This window comes from Oncorhynchus mykiss, chromosome 11 (assembly GCF_057628025.1).
Source record: "Oncorhynchus mykiss isolate SJ-2025 chromosome 11, ASM5762802v1, whole genome shotgun sequence".
In the NCBI taxonomy this organism is placed as follows: Eukaryota; Metazoa; Chordata; class Actinopteri; order Salmoniformes; family Salmonidae; genus Oncorhynchus; species Oncorhynchus mykiss.
Genome location: NC_143032.1, coordinates 69,336,222 through 69,355,521, shown reverse-complemented (window position 1 = coordinate 69,355,521; position 19,300 = coordinate 69,336,222). Strand labels below are relative to the sequence as shown.

Genomic DNA, 19,300 nt, shown 5'->3' with positions numbered 1-19,300 from the left:
TGCTGGAAGTGGTGTTGGAGGGCCAGTAGGAGGCACCTTTTGGTATTTATTTTATTTTATATATACCAATGTCCCAGGGCAGTGATTGGGGACATTGCCCTGTGTAGGGTGCTGTCTTTCGGATGGGTTGTTAAATGGGTGTCTGTGGTCACTAAAGATCCCATGGCACATATCATAAGAGTAGGGGTGTTAACCCTGGTGTCCTGGCTAAATTCCCAATCTGGCCCACATACCATCATGGTCACCTAATCATCCCCAGTTTACAATTGGCTCATTCATCTCCTCTCCCCTGTAACTACTCCCCAGGTTGTTGCTGTAAATGAAAATGTGTTCTCGGTCAACTTACCTTGTTAAATAAAAATTCCAAAATATTAATGGGCTATATGTTTTTCACATGGTGGCAGCAGTATCAAGGATTCAGTGTAGAGAGCAAATATCACACTAAATTGATAGTCGTGCGCAATAGCACATATGTGTTTTGCGGGCTACAAGACATTTTAGATATAGTAGGCTAGGCTATACAAGAGCAAAATGTTTAACAAAGTATGTGGATCTGTTATTTAATTTGGTCCTTGGGTGGGGTGAGATTGGGATGGGGGGATGGTGGTGTAGCTTAATTTTGTATGTATTCATGTTTGTATGTTTTCATGTTTGCTGACTATTATTACAAAATAAACATTTGATCACAAAAAAAAAGTATGTGGATCTTTGCTTTCTGAATGTCACAGTGTTACCATACACTCAATTCATGACAAGGGTGTGCTTTTTGGTTCTGTGTGATGAAATTACCAATGTGGCACAAAAGCAAGATGGTTGTTGAGCTGCACCGGACCCTAATTGACCTAGGATAATTTTTTGCTGCCCTTCTGCGATGCTATCGCGTCCCCGGTGTCGCTCCAACTCCATAGGAATTCAGGCTATTCCAATTTCAGCGCTCGGGCCATCGATGAGGTCATTTCAGCAGGGGGCGTTACTGGGCAGTTGCACAAGGCGTAATTTGGTCGAAGGCGGCATTGAAATTGCATGTGGGAGTGAAAGTTTAGCGGGGTAAAACATCCGTAAGGCACATAGCAATCTTTGGGGAGTAAAGCGACGATTTTGGGACTTGGGCATGATATTAGACAGTCATCTATAGGTTTCAATAAAGGATCAAGAGGATTTTTTTTAAATCGTCTGTGGTGAGAATTTTTTTCAAAGTATTTGGAAATAACTTGAAAAGTTGGTTAATTCAACAATTATTTAAGGATATTATTGGAAAAAAATGTGTATGACATTTGGTCTTTGAGATTGTCATGTAAAATTAGGTGTTTAAGCTGTATCCTTATATGCCACACTACATATAACCAAATGCAGTTTGATTTCATGTTGATCTGCTTGAACGGTATGTCTTACTTGTACCAAATTCTTATAGAAGTTTCTATTTGCCTGTAATATTGTAGGATATTACTGAGATGGAATTCACCGCAGTTTGTTTTATATGGTTCCAAAACAAGGATGATGTCATCCTAATAAATTATGCCAGGTGTGAATAGTTGTGGGGTTTGTGATATGTTGGTGCCGGGTGCGCTGTAGGGTGCACACTGTTTTCAACTACAGTTTAGATGCAGTAGACTACAGGAGGAGATAAATGTGTTTTGCTTTTGTGGACTTCATGATTGCGAGCTGATTTCTCACTCTTGCCAATCACGATAAGTGCTTTCAGTCTCTATAGTCTATAGTAGCTATGTAATTAGGTTGCAGAGAATGTTATATGGCTATATTGTGTATTATTACCTGAATGTGCTCCTCTGTCATATACAGGTAATTGCTAAAATAAAGGAAACACTTGAGTAAATGGATACATAGTATATTAAAAGCAGGTGCTCCACACAGGTGTGGTTTCTGAGTTCTATCATGCTAATAGGGTCACATATAAGGATTGCTGCCCATTATTTTGTCTACCATGACTAGAAGAAGAGATCTCAGTAACTTTGAAAGAGGGGTCTCAAAGGACCATAGAGGGTTTAAAGTGTGTGTGTGTGTGTGTGTGTGACTTGTGTGTGTGTTAGTCATCAGATCTCAACCCAATTGAACACGACTGAGACAGCTTTTTCCACATCATTAAAACCCCAAATTATGGAATTTCTCATGGAAGAATGGTGTCGCATCCCTCCAATAGTTCCAGACACTTGTAGAATCTATGCCAAGGAGCATTGTAGCTGTTCTGGCAGCTCGTGGTGGCCTAACACCATATCAAGACACTTTGGTGTTTCCTTTATTTTGGCAGTTACCTGTAAAAAAAAAAAAATGGCATGTGCCAGGAGTTCTCTGACTTTATTCTACTTTACTGTCTTGACCTAGAAGGAACCGTGAAATAACTATTCAAGTTGATGGTTTGGTAACACTTTCTATGAGCTGCATATGTATAATGCATTTATAGAGTATTCGATCGCCATCCATGCATGATAAAACAGACTTCTTCTATCTAGAATGATCCAGTTCGTTCTAAACAGTCTAACGGTCTGAGCAAGATATTAGGAAGGCTCTAACTCTTTGTTCTGACCTGACATATTGACCCCGGAACCTCCTCCCTTTGACCCAGATGACCTGCTGTCCCTAGTCAGTGGTAGTTATGTGTCTAGCTGTCTCACGGTGAAACATGAGGAGATAGAAAAGACAAGTGTGCCATTCTTCTATGTCTCATCATGGAATTAATGTCTTTCTTTTTTAAAAGCAGTAAAAGAAGCGTTCTAGTTTGTCGATAGATGCTGATGTGTTGAGTTTCTCTGCCTGGACATATTGGTTTTTACTTAAGACCAAAGGGAGCCAGAGCTTCCTGAATAACTTGTTTGATTCGCTGTTGCCAGGAGACTTCTGTTTGATCCAAGAGGTCACCATTTCATGGGGTGGTCCATCTTATACTTTTGAATCTTTACCTTATATTTGCTCTGCAAACTACTTTGTGATTCTGTACTGTCTGTGTTCTACTTTGAGACCCTAAATCTTAATCTTAGAGTGCTGAAGCAGGATTGAGTTTAAAGAAAGATAGCGGTTCATATATCCTATATTCCAGATCACATGTGTGGATCTTTATCCATGTGGTTTAAAGAAAACATCAGCCTGGTTATGACGCTTATGTGCCGTTGTGGGGAGATGCACACCCGGTGGGCTTAATGCCAGCTGTTGGGCTTGATTTTGTAACATCTATGTTTTGTAACTTGTGTAACCAACTGCCACGTCACAGCGAAGGAAAAAGAAAGATGCTGGCAAATAGAAAGATCCAGCTTCAACTTCTAGACAGACATAGCCTTTAGTTTACATAATTTAAAAGCCACTTTATTGTTCATTGGCTCAGTGCTTTGTGTGAAATGTTTCAGCAGTCTTAAAAGGAGTTATGCTGTTTGATTAAAACCATCTGTCATACATATCTTTGAATGTAATTGATACTGGTTATAAGACCATAACTTGATTTAGACACTATTGCTCAGGTCTGAGGATAGGCTATGTGATCTACAGATGTACATTTGTGTGTTTAAATTCTCTTTGTTACTGACTCACAAGGCTCCAAGGGGCACCTCGGAGCAGGAGTCAGGACATGCTGTAAATCAGTGTATTTCTCTGTGACTTCATACCTCATGATGACATCATGCCACAACTCTGTTCCTCCACTTAATAATGGCCTCAATCAGTGTCACTGTAATACTTTGAATGTAGGGTACTTCTTTAGCTGAATTCCAACCACCAGTCTCCCAGTAAAAAAACATGACAAAGTAGCCAAAGGATTTTTAAATTTTTTATAAGTAATGTTATTTTCCTACTCTCTACTCTCCCACAGATAACCTCTTCAGTCTACTGTCTGACTTGACAGACACCACCATGCTGGCCCCGTGGTCGCTCCCCTACTGCTTCACCATCCTGCTGGGCCTGTTAAAGCTGTGTCGGGCCCAGTATGAACAACTAGGCTACCCACACGGCTATCCACAGGGCTACCCAGAGCCAGAGCAGGAGCAGTACACTGCCCCGGAGCTGCCACCTGACACACCCAGGATACAGCTGCGTTTGGCGGGGGATAAGCGCAAGCACAACGAGGGGCGCGTGGAGGTTTTCTATGATGGCGAGTGGGGCACGGTCTGTGATGATGACTTCTCTATTCACTCTGCCCAGGTAGTGTGCAGGGAGTTGGGCTACCTGGAGGCTGTCTCCTGGTCTCCGTCCTCTAAATATGGGAAAGGAGAAGGTAAAATGTCTGCTATTACACATCAACCCATTATGCATGTGTGTAATGATAAGGGAAAGGGGAAATAATTGACTCTATTTTCAGGGATGTTTTTTATTGGCCAATGTTAAGCAATTTTTCCGGTGAAGCTTTTACAATACATTCTGACTCATCTTTCACCAAAATGAATAATTCACATCTATAGCGGAGATACGGTAGGGATACGAGAGTGAGTGTACAACTCAGCAGTAGAATTACTGCCTGTGTCCAGTCACTTTGCCAAATTTGCTTGGCTGTTTGGCCTCACTAGCTACCACTGGTCAGGTGAAAAAAGATTCCTCCCTACGGAGGTCTTGATGTATCTACAATGTGTTGAGAATCCTGCTTTTTTTCAGGGCGCATCTGGTTTGATAATGTCCAGTGCACTGGGAAAGAGAAGACCCTGGCACTGTGCATGTCCAACGGGATCGGCGTCTCCGACTGCAAGCACACAGAGGACGTGGGCGTGGTGTGCAGCGACAAAAGGATTCCAGGATTTAAATTCATCAACACCATGGCCAATAATGTGGAGGTAAACAACCTGCCTAATTCAACTAACGTGAATTAAATGTGAAATCAACCAAAAAATGCCACAACGTCATTGGATTTAGGTTAAAAGTTGGGTGAAAAAAAATCAAAAATTCTAGGACTAGGCTTAATCTGTGTCCAGGAAATGGCCCTGAAGAGGCTTTGGTTGACATTGTTGTTGACTGAGATTCTTGCACTGCAATGTTCCAGAACATTTGGCTCTTGACTCCTCATCCAAGAAGGCCCTCACAGCTGGTCTTTTTATTATTGAGCTGTTCTGTGCAGAGTGCAGACACACCTTTTGACATAAGTAGTACACGTGGCTTTTGAAAAAAGTGTCAAGCCAAAATCACAGCTTGAACCCAATGATGACTTCAAATTAAAGTGCAGAAGCCCACAATACATTTTTCAGGGAAACTTGGGCTACCAGAAACAAACTAACTAATCATACCTACTAACTCATACCTCATACCTACTGGGCTCCTAAAGGGTTCATTCATCACCTCAGAGTGGTATGTCTTATTTAAGTGATAATGCCTGAGAAGCCGGTGTTTGGAGGAAAAATTGGCACTGGTGTTATATAGAGTTGAAGTCGGAAGTTTATATACACTTAGGTTGGAGTCATTAAAAGTCGTTTTTCGGGGCCTCCCGGGTGGCGCAGTGGTTAAGGGCGCTGTACTGCAGCGCCAGCTGCGCCACCAGAGACTCTGGGTTCGCGCCCAGGCTCTGTCAAAACCGTCCGCAACCGGGAGGTCCGTGGGGCGACGCACAATTGGCCTAGCGTCGTCCGGGTTAGGGAGGGTCTGGCCGGTAGGGAAATCCTTGTCTCATCGAGCACCAGCGACTCCTGTGGCGGGCCGGGCGCAGTGCGCGCTAACCAAAGGTTGCCAGGTGCACGGTGTTTCCTCCGACACATTGGTGCGCCTGGCTTCCGGGTTGGATGGCGCTGTGTTAAGAAGCAGTGCGGCTTGGTTGGGTTGTGTATCGGAGGACGCATGACTTTCAACCTTCGTCTCTCCCGAGCCCGTATGGGAGTTGTAGCGATGAGACAAGATAGTAGTTAATAAAAACAATTGGATACCACGAAAAAGGGGTAACAAACAAACAAACAAAAAAAAAGTTGTTTTTCAACCACTCCAAAAATGTATTGTTAACAAACTATAGTTTTGGCAAGTCGGTTAGGACATCTACTTTGTGCAATTTTTCCAACAATTGTTTACAGACAGATTATTTCACTTATAATTCACTGTATTACAGTGGGTCAGAAGTTTACATACACTAAGTTGACTCTGCCGTTAAACAGCTTGGAAAATTCCAGAATATGATGTCATGGCTTTAGAAACTTCTGATAGGCTAAAAAATAATTTGTAGCAAGTCTGGTTCATCTTCGGGAGCAATTTCCAAATGCCTGAAGTACCACTTTCATCTGTACAAACAATAGTACGCAAGTATAAACACCATGGGACCACGCAGCCGTCATACCGCTCAGGAAGGAGACACGTTCTGTCTCCTCGAGGTGAACGTACTTTGGAGCGAAAAGGGCAAATCAATCCCAGAACAACAGCAAAGGACCTTCTGAAGATGCTGGAGGAAACATGTACAGAAGTATCTATATCCATAGTAAAACGAGTCCTAGATCAACATAACCTGAAAGGCCGCTCAGCAAGGAAGAAGCCACTGCTCGAAAACCACCATAAAAAAGCCAGAATACGGTTTGCAACTGCACATGGCGAAAAAGATCGTACTTTTTGGAGAAATGTCCTCTGGTCTGATGAAACAAAAATAGAACTGTTTGGCCATAATGACCATTGTTATGTTTGGAGGAAAAAGGGAGAGGCTTGCAAGCCGAAGAACACCATCCCAACCGTGAAGCACGGGGGTGGCAGCATCATGTTGTGGGGGTGCTTTGCTGCAGGGGGGAATGCTGCACTTCACAAAATAGATGGCATCATGAGGGAGAAAATTATGTGGATATATTGAAGTAGCATCTCAAGACATCAGTCAGGAAGCTAAAACTTGGTCACAAATGGGTCTTCCAAATGGACAAGCATACTTCCAAATTGTGGCAAAATGTCTTAAAGACAACAAAGTCAAGGTATTGGAGTGGCCCTCACAAAGCCCTGACCTCAATCCTATAGAAAATGTGTGGGCAGAACTGAAAAAGCGTGTGCGAGCAAGGATGTCTACAAACCTGACTCAGTTACACCAGCTCTGTCAGGAGGAATGGGCCAAAATTCACCCAACTTATTCTGGGAAGCTTGTAGAAGGCTACCCGAAACGTTTGATCCAAGTTAAACAATTTAAAGGCAATGCTACCAAATACTAATTTAGTGTATGTAAACTTCTGACCCACTGGGAATATGAAAGAAATAAAAGCTGAAATAAATCATTATCTCTACTATTATTCTGACATTTCACATTCTTAAAATAAGGTGGTGATCCTAACTGACCTAAGACAGGGAATTTGCACTAGGATTAAATGTCAGGAGATGAAAACTGAGTTTAAATGTATTTGGCTAAGGTGTATGTAAACTTCCGACAGCTGTATATATGCCTATATATCCTCCAAACACCGGCTTCGAGGGCATTATCACTTTTATACAACGGGTCAATCAAATAAAACAAAATGTTATTAGTCACGTGAAATGCTTACCTACTAGTCCTTAACCGACAGTACAGTTTCAAAAATATGGATAAGAATAAGAGGTAAAACTAACAAGTAATTAAAGAGGAGCAGTAAAAAAAGAACAATATATACAGTGGGATGCCAAAACAGAGTCAATGTGCGGGTGCACCGGTTATTTGAGGTAGTATGTACATGTAGGTAGACTTAATTAAAGTGACTATATATAGATGACAACAGAGATGTTCAGGAGTCTTATTGCTTGGGGGCAGAAGCTGTTTAGAAGCCTCTTGGACCTAGACTTGGCGCTCCAGTAACGCTTGACGTGTGGTAGCAGAGAGAACAGTCTACGACTAGGGTGGCTGGAGTCTTTGACAATTTTCAGGGCCTTCCTCTGACACCGCCTGCTATAGAGGTCCTGGATGGCAGGAAGCTTGGTCCAAGTGATGTACTGGGCTGTTCGCACTACCCTTTGTAGTGCCATGCGGTCAGAGGCCAAGCAGTTGCCATACCAGGCAGTGATGCAACCTGTCAGGATGCTCTCGATGGTGCAGCTGTAGAGACTTTTGAGGATCTGAGGACCCATGCCAAATCTTTTCAGTCTCCTGAGGGGGAATAGGTTTTGTCCTGCCCTCTGCCCTCTTCACGACTGTCACGGTGTGCTTGGACCATGTTAGTTTGTTGGTGATGTGGACACCAACTTGAACTTGAAGCTCTCAACCTGCTCAATGGGGGCGTGCTCAGTCCTCTTTTTCCTGTAGTCCACAATCATCTCCTTTGTCTTGATCACTTTGAGGGAGAGGTTGTTGTCCTGGTACCACACGGCCAGGTCTCTGACCTCCTCCCTATAGGCTGTCTCGTTGTTGTCGATGATCAGGCCTACCACTGTTGTGTCGTCGGCAAATGTAATGATGGTGTTGGAGGCGTGCCTGAGACTGACATTTTTTCCCATTCCTCCTTGCAAAACAGCTCGAGCTCAGTGAGGTTGGATGGAGAGCATTTGTGAACAGCAGTTTTAAGTTCTTTCCACAGATTCTCGATTGGATTCAGGTCTGGACTTTGACTTGGCCATTCTAACACCTGGATATGTTTATTTTTGAACCATTCCATTGTAGATTTTGCTTTATGTTTTGGATCATTGTCTTGTTGGAAGACAAATCTCCGTCGCAGTCTCAGGTCTTTTGCAGACTCCATCAGGTTTTCTTCCAGAATGGTCCAGTATTTGGCTCCATCCATCTTCCCATCAATTTTAACCATCTTCCCTGTCCCTGCTGAAGAAAAGCAGGCCCAAACCATGATGCTGCCACCACCATGTTTGACAGTGGGGATGGTGTGTTCAGCTGTGTTGCTTTTACGCCAAACATAACGTTTTGCATTGTTGCCAAAAAGTTCAATTTTGGTTTCATCTGACCAGAGCACCTTCTTCCACATGTTTGGTGTCTCCCAGGTGGCTTGTGGCAAACTTTAAACTACACTTTTTATGGATATCTTTAAGAAATGGCTTTCTTCTTGCCACTCTTCCATAAAGGCCAGATTTGTGCAATATACGACTGATTGTTGTCCTATGGACAGAGTCTCCCACCTCAGCTGTAGATCTCTGCAGTTCATCCAGAGTGATCATGGGCCTCTTGGCTGCATCTCTGATCAGTCTTCTCCTTGTATGAGCTGAAAGTTTAGAGGGACGGCCAGGTCTTGGTAGATTTGCAGTGGTCTGATACTCCTTCCATTTCAATATTATCGCTTGCACAGTGATCCTTGTGATGTTTAAAGCTTGGGAAATCTTTTTGTATTCAAATCCGGCTTTAAACTTCTTCACAACAGTATCTCGGACCTGCCTGGTGTGTTCCTTGTTCTTCATGATGCTCTCTGCGCTTTTAACGGACCTCTGAGACTATCACAGTGCAGGTGCATTTATACGGAGACTTGATTACACACAGGTGGATGGTATTTATCCTCATTAGTCATTTAGGTCAACATTGGATCATTCAGAGATCCTCACTGAACTTCTGGAGAGAGTTTGCTGCACTGAAAGTAAAGGGGCTGAATAATTTTGCACGCCCAATTTTTCAGTTTTTGATTTGTTAAAAAAGTTTGAAATATCCAATAAATGTCGTTCCACTTCATGATTGTGTCCCACTTGTTGTTGATTCTTCACAAAAAAATACAGTTTTATATCTTTATGTTTGAAGCCTGAAATGTGGGAAAAGGTTGCAAAGTTCAAGGGGGCCGAATAATTTCGCAAGGCACTGTAACAAACTGACCCTAGCCCCCGACACATAAACTACTGCAGCATAAATACTGGAGGCTGAGACAGGAGGGGTCAGGAGACGCTGTGGCTCCATCCGATGACACCCCCGGACAGGGCCAAACAGGAAGGATATAACCCCACCCACTTTGCCAAAGCACAGCCCCCACACCACTAGAGGGATATCTTCAACCACCAACTTACCATCCTGAGACAAGACCAAGTATAGCCCACAAAGATCTCCGCTACGGCACAACCCAAGGCAGGAAGATCACATCAGTGTCTCAACAACACTCAAGTGACGCACCCCTCCTAGGGACGGTATGAAAGAGCCCTAGTAAGCCAGTGACTCAGCCCCTGTAATAGGGTTAGAGGCAGAGAATCCCAGTGGAAAGAGGGGAATCGGCCAGGCAGAGACAGCAAGGGCGGTTCGTTGCTCCAGAGCCTTTCCGTTCACCTTCACACTCCTGGGCCAGACTACACTCAATCATATGACCCACTGAAGAGATGAGTCTTCAGTAAAGACTTGAAGGTTGAGACCGAGTTTGCGTCTCTCACATGGGTAGGCAGACCATTCCATAAAGATGGAGCTCTATAGGAGAAGCCCTGCCTCCAGCTGTTTGCTTAGAAATTCTAGGGACAATTAGGAGGCCTGCGTCTTGTGTACGTGTAGGTATGTACGGCAGGACCAAATCAGAGAGATAGGTAGGAGCAAGCCCATGTAATGCTTTGTAGGTTAGCAGTAAAACCTTGAAATCAGCCCTTGCCTTGACAGGAAGCCAGTGTAGGGAGGCTAGCACTGGAGTAATATGATCATTTTTTTTGGTTCTAGTCAGGATTCTAGCAGCCGTATTTAGCACTAATTGAAGTTTATTTAGTAGCCAGAAAGTAGAGGATTGCAGTAGTCTAACCTAGAAGTGACAAAAGCATGGATGAATTTTTCTACATAATTTTTGGACAGAAAGTTTCTGATTTTTGCAATGCTACGTAGATGGAAAAAAGCTGTCCTTGAAACAGTCTTGATATGTACTTCAAAAGAGAGATCAGGGTCCAGAGTAACGCCGAGGTCCTTCACAGTTTTATTTGAGACGACTGTACAACAATTAAGATTAATTGTCAGATTCAACAGAATATCTCTTTGTTTCTTGGGACCTAGAACAAGCTTCTCTGTTTTGTCCGAGTTTAAAAGTAGAACGTTTGCAGCCATCCACTTCCTTATGTCTGAAACACATGCTTCTAGCGAGGGCAATTTTGGGGCTTCACCATGTTTCATTGAAATGTACAGCTGTGTGTCATCCGCATAGCAGTGAAAGTTAACATTATGTTTTCGAATGACATCCCCAAGAGGTAAAATATATAGTGAAAACAATAGTGGTCCTAAAACGGAACCTTGAGGAACACCGAAATGTACAGTTGATTTGTCAGAGGACAAACCATTCACAGAGACAAACTGATATCTTTCCGACAGATAAGATCTAAACCAGGCCAGAACTTGTCCGTGTAGACCAATTTGGGTTTCCAATCTCTCCAAAAGAATGTGGTGATTGATGGTATCAAAAGTAGCACTAAGGTCTAGGAGCACGAGGACAGATGCAGAGACTAGGTCTGATGCCATTAAAAGGTAATTTACCACCTTCACAAGTGCAGTCTCAGTGCTATGATGGGGTCTAAAACCAGACTGAAGCATTTTGTATACATTGTTTGTCTTCAGGAAGGCAGTGAGTTGCATTTTGGATTGTTCTTATTTTCCCCAATTAAGTTGGAAAAATAGGATGATCGAGCAGCAGTAAGGGATCTTCGATACTGCACGGTACTGTCTTTCCAAGCTAATCGGAAGATTTCCAGCTTGGTGTGGCGCCATTTCCGTTCCAATTTTCTGGAAGCTTGCTTCATAGCTCGGGTATTTTCTGTATACCAGGGAGCTAGTTTCTTATGGGAAATGTTTTTAGTTTTTAGGGGTGCAACTGCATCTAGGGTATAGCGCAAGGTTAAATTGAGTTCCTCAGTTAGGTGGTAAATTGATTTTTGTCCTCTGGCGTCCTTGGGTAGACAGAGGGAGTCTGGAAGGACATCAAGGAATCTTTGTGTTGTCTGTGAATTTATAGCACGACTTTTGATGTTCCTTGTTTGGGGTCTGAGCAGATTATTTGTTGCAATTGCAAACGTAATGAAATGGTGGTCCGATAGTCCAGGATTATGAGGAAAAACATTAAGATCCACAACATTTATTTCATGGGACAAAACTAGGTCCAGAGTATGACTGTGACAGTGAGTAGGTCCAGAGACATGTTGGACAAAACCCACTGAGTCAATGATGGCTCCGAAAGACTTTTGGAGTGGGTCTGTGGACTTTTCCATGTGAATATTAAAGTCACCAAAGATTAGAATATTATCTGCTATGACTACAAGGTCCGATAGGAATTCAGGGAACTCAATGAGGAGCGCTGTGTATGGCCCAGGAGGCCTGTAAACAGTAGCTATAAAAAGTGATTGAGTAGGCTGAATAGATTTCATGACTAGAAGCTTGAAAGACGAAAACGTCATTATTTTTTTTGTAAATTGAAATTTGCTATCGCAAATGTTAGCAACACCTCCACCTTTGCGGGATGCACGGGGGATATGGTCACTAGTGTAGCCAGGAGGTGAGGCCTCATTTAACACAGTAAATTCATCAGGCTTAAGCCATGTTTCAGTCAGGCCAATCACATCAAGATTATGATCAGTGATTAGTTCATTGACTATAATTGCCTTTCAAGTAAGGGATCTAACATTAAGTAGCCCTATTTTGAGATGTGAGGTATCATGATCTCTTTCAATAATGACAGGAATGGAGGAGGTCTTTATCCTAGTGAGATTGCTAAGGCGAACACCGTCATGTTTAGTTTTGCCCAACCTAGGTCGAGGCACAGCCACAGTCTCAATGGGGATAGCTGAGCTGACTACACTGACTGTGCTAGTGGCAGACTCCACTATGCTGGCAGGCTGTTAGCAGCCTAACAGCCTGCTGCCTGGCCTGCACCCTATTTCATTGTGGAGCTAGAGGAGTTAGAGCCCTGTCTATGTTGGTAGATAAGATGAGAGCACCCCTCCAGCTAGGATGGAGTCCGTCACTCCTCAGCAGGTCAGGCTTGGTCCTGTTTGTGGGTGAGTCCCAGAAAGAGGGCCAATTATTTACAAATTCTATCTTTTGGGAGGGGCAGAAAACAGTTTTCAACCAGCGATTGAGTTGTGAGACTCTGCTGTAGAGCTCATCACTTACCCTAACTGGGAGGGAGCCAGAGACAATTACTCGATGCTGACACATCTTTCTAGCTGATTTACACGCTGAAGCTATGTTGCGCTTGATGATCTCTGACTGTTTCATCCTAACATCGTTGGCGCCGACGTGGATAACAATATCTCTATACTCTCTACACTCGCCAGTTTTAGCTTTAGCCAGCACCATCTTCAGATTAGCCTTAACGTCGGTAGCCCTGCCCCCTGGTAAACAGTGCATGATCGCTGGATGATTCGTTTTAAGTCTAATACTGCGGGTAATGGAGTCGCCAATGACTAGAGTTTTCAATTTGTCAGAACTAATGGTGGGAAGCTTCGGCGTCTCAGACCCCGTAACGGGAGGAGTAGAGACAAGAGAAGGCTCGGCCTCTGACTCCGACTCCTTGCTTAATGGGGAAAACCGGTTGAAAGTTTCTGTCGGCTGAATGAGCGACACCGGTTGAGCATTCCTACAGCATTTCCCTCCAGAAACTGTGAGAAAGTTGTCCGGCTGCGGGACCGTGCGAGGGGACTTATACTAACGTTACTATCTGTACTTACTGGTGGCACAGACGCTGTTTCATCCTTTCCTACACTGAAATTACCCTTGCCTAACAATTGCGTCTGAAGCTGGGCTTGTAGCACAGCTATCCTCGCCGAAAGGCGATCGTTCACCTGTATATTATGAGTACAGCGACTGCAATTAGAAGGCATCATGTTAATGTTACTACTTAGCTTCGGCTGTTGGAGGTCCTGACGAACCATGTCCAGATAAAGCGTCCGGAGTGAAAAAGTTTAATGAAAAAAATAAAGTTGAGGGAAAAACCAAAAATATAAATGGTAATTAAAAAGTAAAAACCGGAAAGTTGTCAGGTAGCAAAGGAAGGTTGGCTTCAAACTGAAGCTGGAAAGACTGCAAACTAGCCGGACTTTCGTTTGACCTTTTATCAATTGACATTTCTTTGTATATATCCATAAAAATGATGCCAGCTGATTCATAAATTCGAAAGAAACTCTGCCTGCCTCTCTCTTTCGTCACGACTCCCGACCCCTACACGTTCATTACTTTGGGACAGTTGGAGATTGAATTTGAGTATTGAAACAAAGTTGCAAATGTCAGACAGGCAGACAGCAAGGTTTATACTAATCTCCACTGTTGAAAACTAAATATTAGTCTAAAAGAATTGCCAGATAATGTTTAGGTGCATTTTATAGTGGAGATCAAGTTTATAACTTCCCTGCCTGGGCTTATGAGACAGTGGATTGCGCAGTCAGATGGAACAGTGTAAAAAGGGCATTTTAATGTCATAGATTTAGCCGTTGGTAACTTGTGGAATAGACACCAGCTGGAATGCACTTTTAACCAATCAGCATTCAGGATTACACCTACCCTTTGTATAAAAGCCTGCAGCTAATTGCCACCAAAGGCAGAGTGTTATGTGTTGTTCCGCTCACTCACTGCAGGCCCTCAAGAGTTCACATTCCAATTTTATGAGTTAGTGCAGACCAGCACTCTCCAGGAGAGTCAGCTCAAATCATGTCTCTATTTGACTCCAACGATGACTGACACCTCCAAATTCAAGGTTTACATGTATCCCTCTGGTGGTCGAGTTGACCTGTTTTAACCTGTTTTAAGAAATGACATTGGTTTGTGGAGAAAAAGTTTGATAGACTGCTGAGGAATTTGTTACAGGAAATAATCACTACCACCTTGTGAGGTTAACTTAGGCCTAACGTGTGCCAGCTTATCTGATGGGACCGGCTACAATGTAGTATTATATCACGTGACACTATGTCAATGATATTAATTGGCTGATGCCTAAACTTAACCTTGAACTTAAACTTTTTCTAGTTTCCGCAAATATGGCCCCACCAGGACTGGGTGTTTCAGGGTGATTCTGGGTTACTTGGTTGACAACCCACACCAGAAGTGCAACTTTCACTGGGGACAGGGGGGACATTCTTAAATTGCATTTTTGTCCCTGCCCCATAAAAAAATATATGTATATATACACAGTACCAGTCAAAAGTTTGGACACCTATTTTTACTATTATCTACATTGTGTCAAATTATATTTTACATTTTAGATTCATCAAAGTAGCCACCCTTTGCCTTGATGACAGCTTTGCACACGCTTGACATTCTCTCAACCAGCTTCACTTGGAATGCTTTTCCCACAGTCTTGAAGCAGTTCCCACATATGCTGAGCACTTGTTGGCTGCTTTTCCTTCACGCTGTCCAACTCATACCAAACCATCTCAATTTGGTTGAGGTCAAGGGATTGTGGAGGCCAGGTCATCTGATGCAGCACTCCATCACTCTCCTTCTTGGTCAAATAGCCATTACACAGCCTGGAGATGTGTTGCGTCATTGTCCAGTTGAAAAACAAATGATCGTCCCACTAAGTCCAAACCAGATGGGACGGCGTGTCGCTGCAGAACTCTGTGGTAGCAATGCTGGTTAAGTGTGCCTTGAATTCTAAATAAATCACAGACAGTGTCAACAACAAAGCACCATCACACCTCCTCCTCCATGCTTCACAGTGGGAACCACACATGTTGAGATCATCCATTCACCTACTCCGCGTTTCACAAAGACGCTGTGGGTAGAAGCAAAAATCTCAAATTTGGACTCATCAGACAAAAGGACAGATTTCCACTGGTTTAAAGTCAGTTGCTTCTGTTTCTTGGCCCAAGCAAGTCTCTTCATATTATTGGTGTCGTTAAGGAATGGTTTCTTTGCAGAAATTAAACCATGAAGGCCTGATTCACGCAGTCTCTTCTGAACATTCGATCTTGAGATGTGTCTGTTACTTGAACTCTGTGAAGCATTTATTTGGGCTCCAATTTCTGAGGCTGGTAACTCTAATGAACTTATCCTCTGTATCAGAGGCAACTCTGACTCTTCCTTTCCTGTGGTTGTCCTCATGTGAGCCAGTTTCATCGTAGCGCTGGATGGTTCTTGCGACTGCACTTGAAGAAACTTTTGAAGTTCTTGAAATGTTCCGCATTGACTGACCTTCATAACTTCAAGTAATTATGGACTATCATTTATCTTTGCATATTTGAGCTGTTCTTGACATAATATGGACTTGGTCATTTACCAAATAGGGCTATCTTCCGTTTACCACCCCTACCTTGTCGCAAGACAACTGATTGGCTCAAACGCATTAAGAAGGAAATAAATTCTACAAATTAACTTTTAACAAGGCACATCTGTTAATTGAAATGCAATCCAGGTGTCTACCTCATGAAGATGATTGAGAGAATGCCAAGAGTGTGCAAAGCTGTCATCAAGGCAAAGGGGTGGCTACTTTGATGAATTTCAAATACAAAATAAGACTTTTTTGAGACTTTTTTGTTTTTTAAGACTTTTTTGGTTACTATATGATTCCATATATGTTATTTCATTGTTTTGATGTCTTCACTATTATTTTACTATGTATAAAATAGTAAAAATAGAGAAAAACCGTTGAATGAGTAGGTGTGTCCAAACTTTTGACTGGTACTGTATATATATATTTATATATTATGTCCCCCACACTTCTAAAACCAAAGTTGCGCCCCTGGCCCACACCATAGCTGAACATCCTCAATAAGCACTTTGGTTATCTTTTCAGAGAAGTGACCGTACACAGTTTGCAATTTCCAATGCTATTCAACTTCTGTAATGGGACAAGATGAGGAAGAATGGCTCCAGTTCACTTCCTCTGGTGAGGTTTATAAAGACAAAAGGTAGAGATTATAATGCTCCAAAGAGCTGCGCTGTAGAGGTCCAGACATCTGGAGTCCGCCTTCAGCCCTTTGTGATGTCTCAAGCTGTGATATTCACTTAGAGAATATCAGGCTCATCTTTTCCATTCACTTAGATGTGGGGCACGCCGAGTTAGCTCCACACAGAAGCAATGTAAAACACAGCCAGGCTGAGGCAAAGCCCTCCACACACACAGGTTATGTTCCAAATGGAACCCTATTCCCTATGTAGTGCACTATTTTTGACCAGGGCTCATAGGGTTTTGATAAAAAGTAGTGCACTGAGTAGAGAATAGGCTACCATTTGAGCGCAGGCACAGACTTAATGGAGACTTCCCTTTACCGTATCATCTGGAAACAGTCATTTGATGGTGGTGGTGACTCACAGCTTCAGTTTGATGTTACACTTGGCTTTATCCCAAATCACACCCTATTGCCTTTACAGTGCACTACTTTTGATCAGGGCCCATCAAAAGTAGTGTCATATAGAGGGAATAGGGTGCCACTTGGGCCGTACAATGTCTAATGTTAGGCATGACGACAGACTAGTGTGATACTGTGGAGGGGGATGATGAGAGGTATGGGGACTCAAAATAGGTGCTTGGGGTGAGAACATTTCCGCCTACATTTTAGAGACATTTTAGAGACTGTTGCCCTTTCATTGTGGGCCACTTGCGATGACTTCAGGGTAATTGCTGGCCATCCGACCACAAAGGAACCACAAAGGAAATGTTTCAAAGACTTAGGACTTAAGAGAGTGTTGAAACCTGAAGCTTGCATGCATGTGTTACCTACCTTTGGCTTCTTAGGGCATTTTTTGTCCGATTCCTCTGTGAATGCCTTGTTTTTAGTACACTTGCACTTCTTTCTAAGTTTCTGTTTCAAGTAACCAAGTTTAATTATAACTCTGGAAAATACCCATAGCATGTGAACTGAGCAAGAATTTGCTTTGTGTGCCGTGCAGTTTATGGGTTTGTATGGATTGCAGTTTTAGTGGCATTGTGTCTCAGTCATCTGCACTTTAAAACAACAGTAGAGGACATCCAGTGCTCTTCTGAGAAGTTACTGTGTGCTTTCCATTAAGACTGTTATTATATAAATATAAATGTTCTGTTCCTCATGTGTTTATCACACACACATTCTTTTCAGTCATGTCCTTAAGGTTGTTTGGCATAAAGCATTTTAAGATTAGTGCCCAGAGTTTTTCCTAGTTGGGTCATGAAAAGGTCAGGAGCAACATCTGTCCCTCTCTATTATCCTTAGTAATATCCTCTCACATCATTTCAGCTTGTAAATAGAGGTGGCTGTATAGTCATGATTTAGAAGTGAGGTTTGTGTGGTTGTCTGACCTGTGATCAAGCACATGCATTAGGGTACATTCTGCTCTAACCAACTTTCAACATTGAGCATTCCTCAGTGTTTATGCAGGTTATTCTTGGCTAACTAGCGAGCAGCTTTTATCAATGCAGACTTTATGTAGACACCAATGTGTTCCATTGCTGGAGAATTTCAGAAGGAAATATTTGAGATTTATTCATCTCTCTGCATCCTCGGTGAGGAACAAACAGCATACTGTGGGCTCTTAGAAATTATACGGAACACATCTTGAAACAAGTTTATTCTTTGGTTCAAATTTGTGGGGTCAATTTTGAACATCTGTTGTTGAAACATCCATGTAAATACATCACCATAAAGGTGGTTAATTGAGGTTTATTAAAGTGATATAAAGTAAAGTAAGGTTTAATGGTGCTTCATCATAAAGGACTGGGGAACATTGCTCTTTTTTTTTAAGTTTAGATGAAAAAATCTTTACTGTAGTTAGTTGATTTATGTGATAACACACCTTGAAACAAAGCCTTGCCCAACTTTGATGTATGTACCTTCATTAGTTTTCACTTTTGTTTTGGAGGAATGTCCTATCATCCTGTTATATGAGCTGGGTCTGGGAAACTGGGAGTCTATGGCGAGGCAGGGGTTCTGTGCCAGAGCAGGTCTCTCCCCTTGTCGCTGGCTGGCTGGCTGGCTGGCTGGCTGGCTGGCTGGCTGGCAGGCAGGCAGGCAGGCAGGCAGGCAGGCAGGCAGGCAGGCAGGCAGGCAGGCACAGGCAGGCAGGCACAGGCAGGCAGGCAGGCACAGACAGGCAGGCAGGCAGGCAGGCAGGCAGGCAGGCAGGCAGGCAGGCGCAGGCAGGCAGGCAGGCAGGCAGGCAGGCAGGCAGGCAGGCAGGCGCAGGCAGGCAGGCAGGCGCAGGCAGGCAGGCAGGCAGGCAGGCGCAGGCAGGCAGGCAGGCAGGCAGGCAGGCAGGCAGGCCTGTCTGTCTGTCTGTCTGTCTGTCGGTCTCTTTTTCTCTCTCTCTTGCACGCATGCACGCGCACACACAAAGCAATAGTTTATTTTACCTTCCTCCTCTCAGTTTTTCCCCTTAGGCTTATAGATAGAATCCGCTGTAGAGGGAAATAGCGTCACTGGCCGCCCCACCACAGTTGTTATTGTTTTTGTTGCCAAGCGTCACACAGCATGGTACATTCTGCGCTTTTCTATCATGCGTGCAATGATGTCAAAGGGGAAAACTTCTGTGTTGTAAAATCACAAATGGAAGTGACTGCTTCACCATTAAGCATTCCAGCTTTACGGTCAAACCATCCATGTTCACCTCTATACT

General features: G+C 43.2%; 1 protein-coding gene across 1 annotated transcript in view; it reads left to right on the top strand.

Moving 5' to 3' along the window:
• Positions 1-798: 798 nt before the first annotated feature.
• LOC110536278 (lysyl oxidase homolog 2B) overlaps positions 799-19,300 on the top strand; it is a 59,162-nt gene continuing 40,660 nt past the window's right edge. Inside the window, exons 1-3 of the mRNA XM_021621975.3 lie at positions 799-1,178; positions 3,815-4,216; positions 4,591-4,766. Of these exons, the coding sequence (XP_021477650.1) occupies positions 3,856-4,216; positions 4,591-4,766 (537 nt within the window). The 5' untranslated portion in view covers positions 799-1,178; positions 3,815-3,855. The remainder of the gene's footprint in view (positions 1,179-3,814; positions 4,217-4,590; positions 4,767-19,300) is intronic.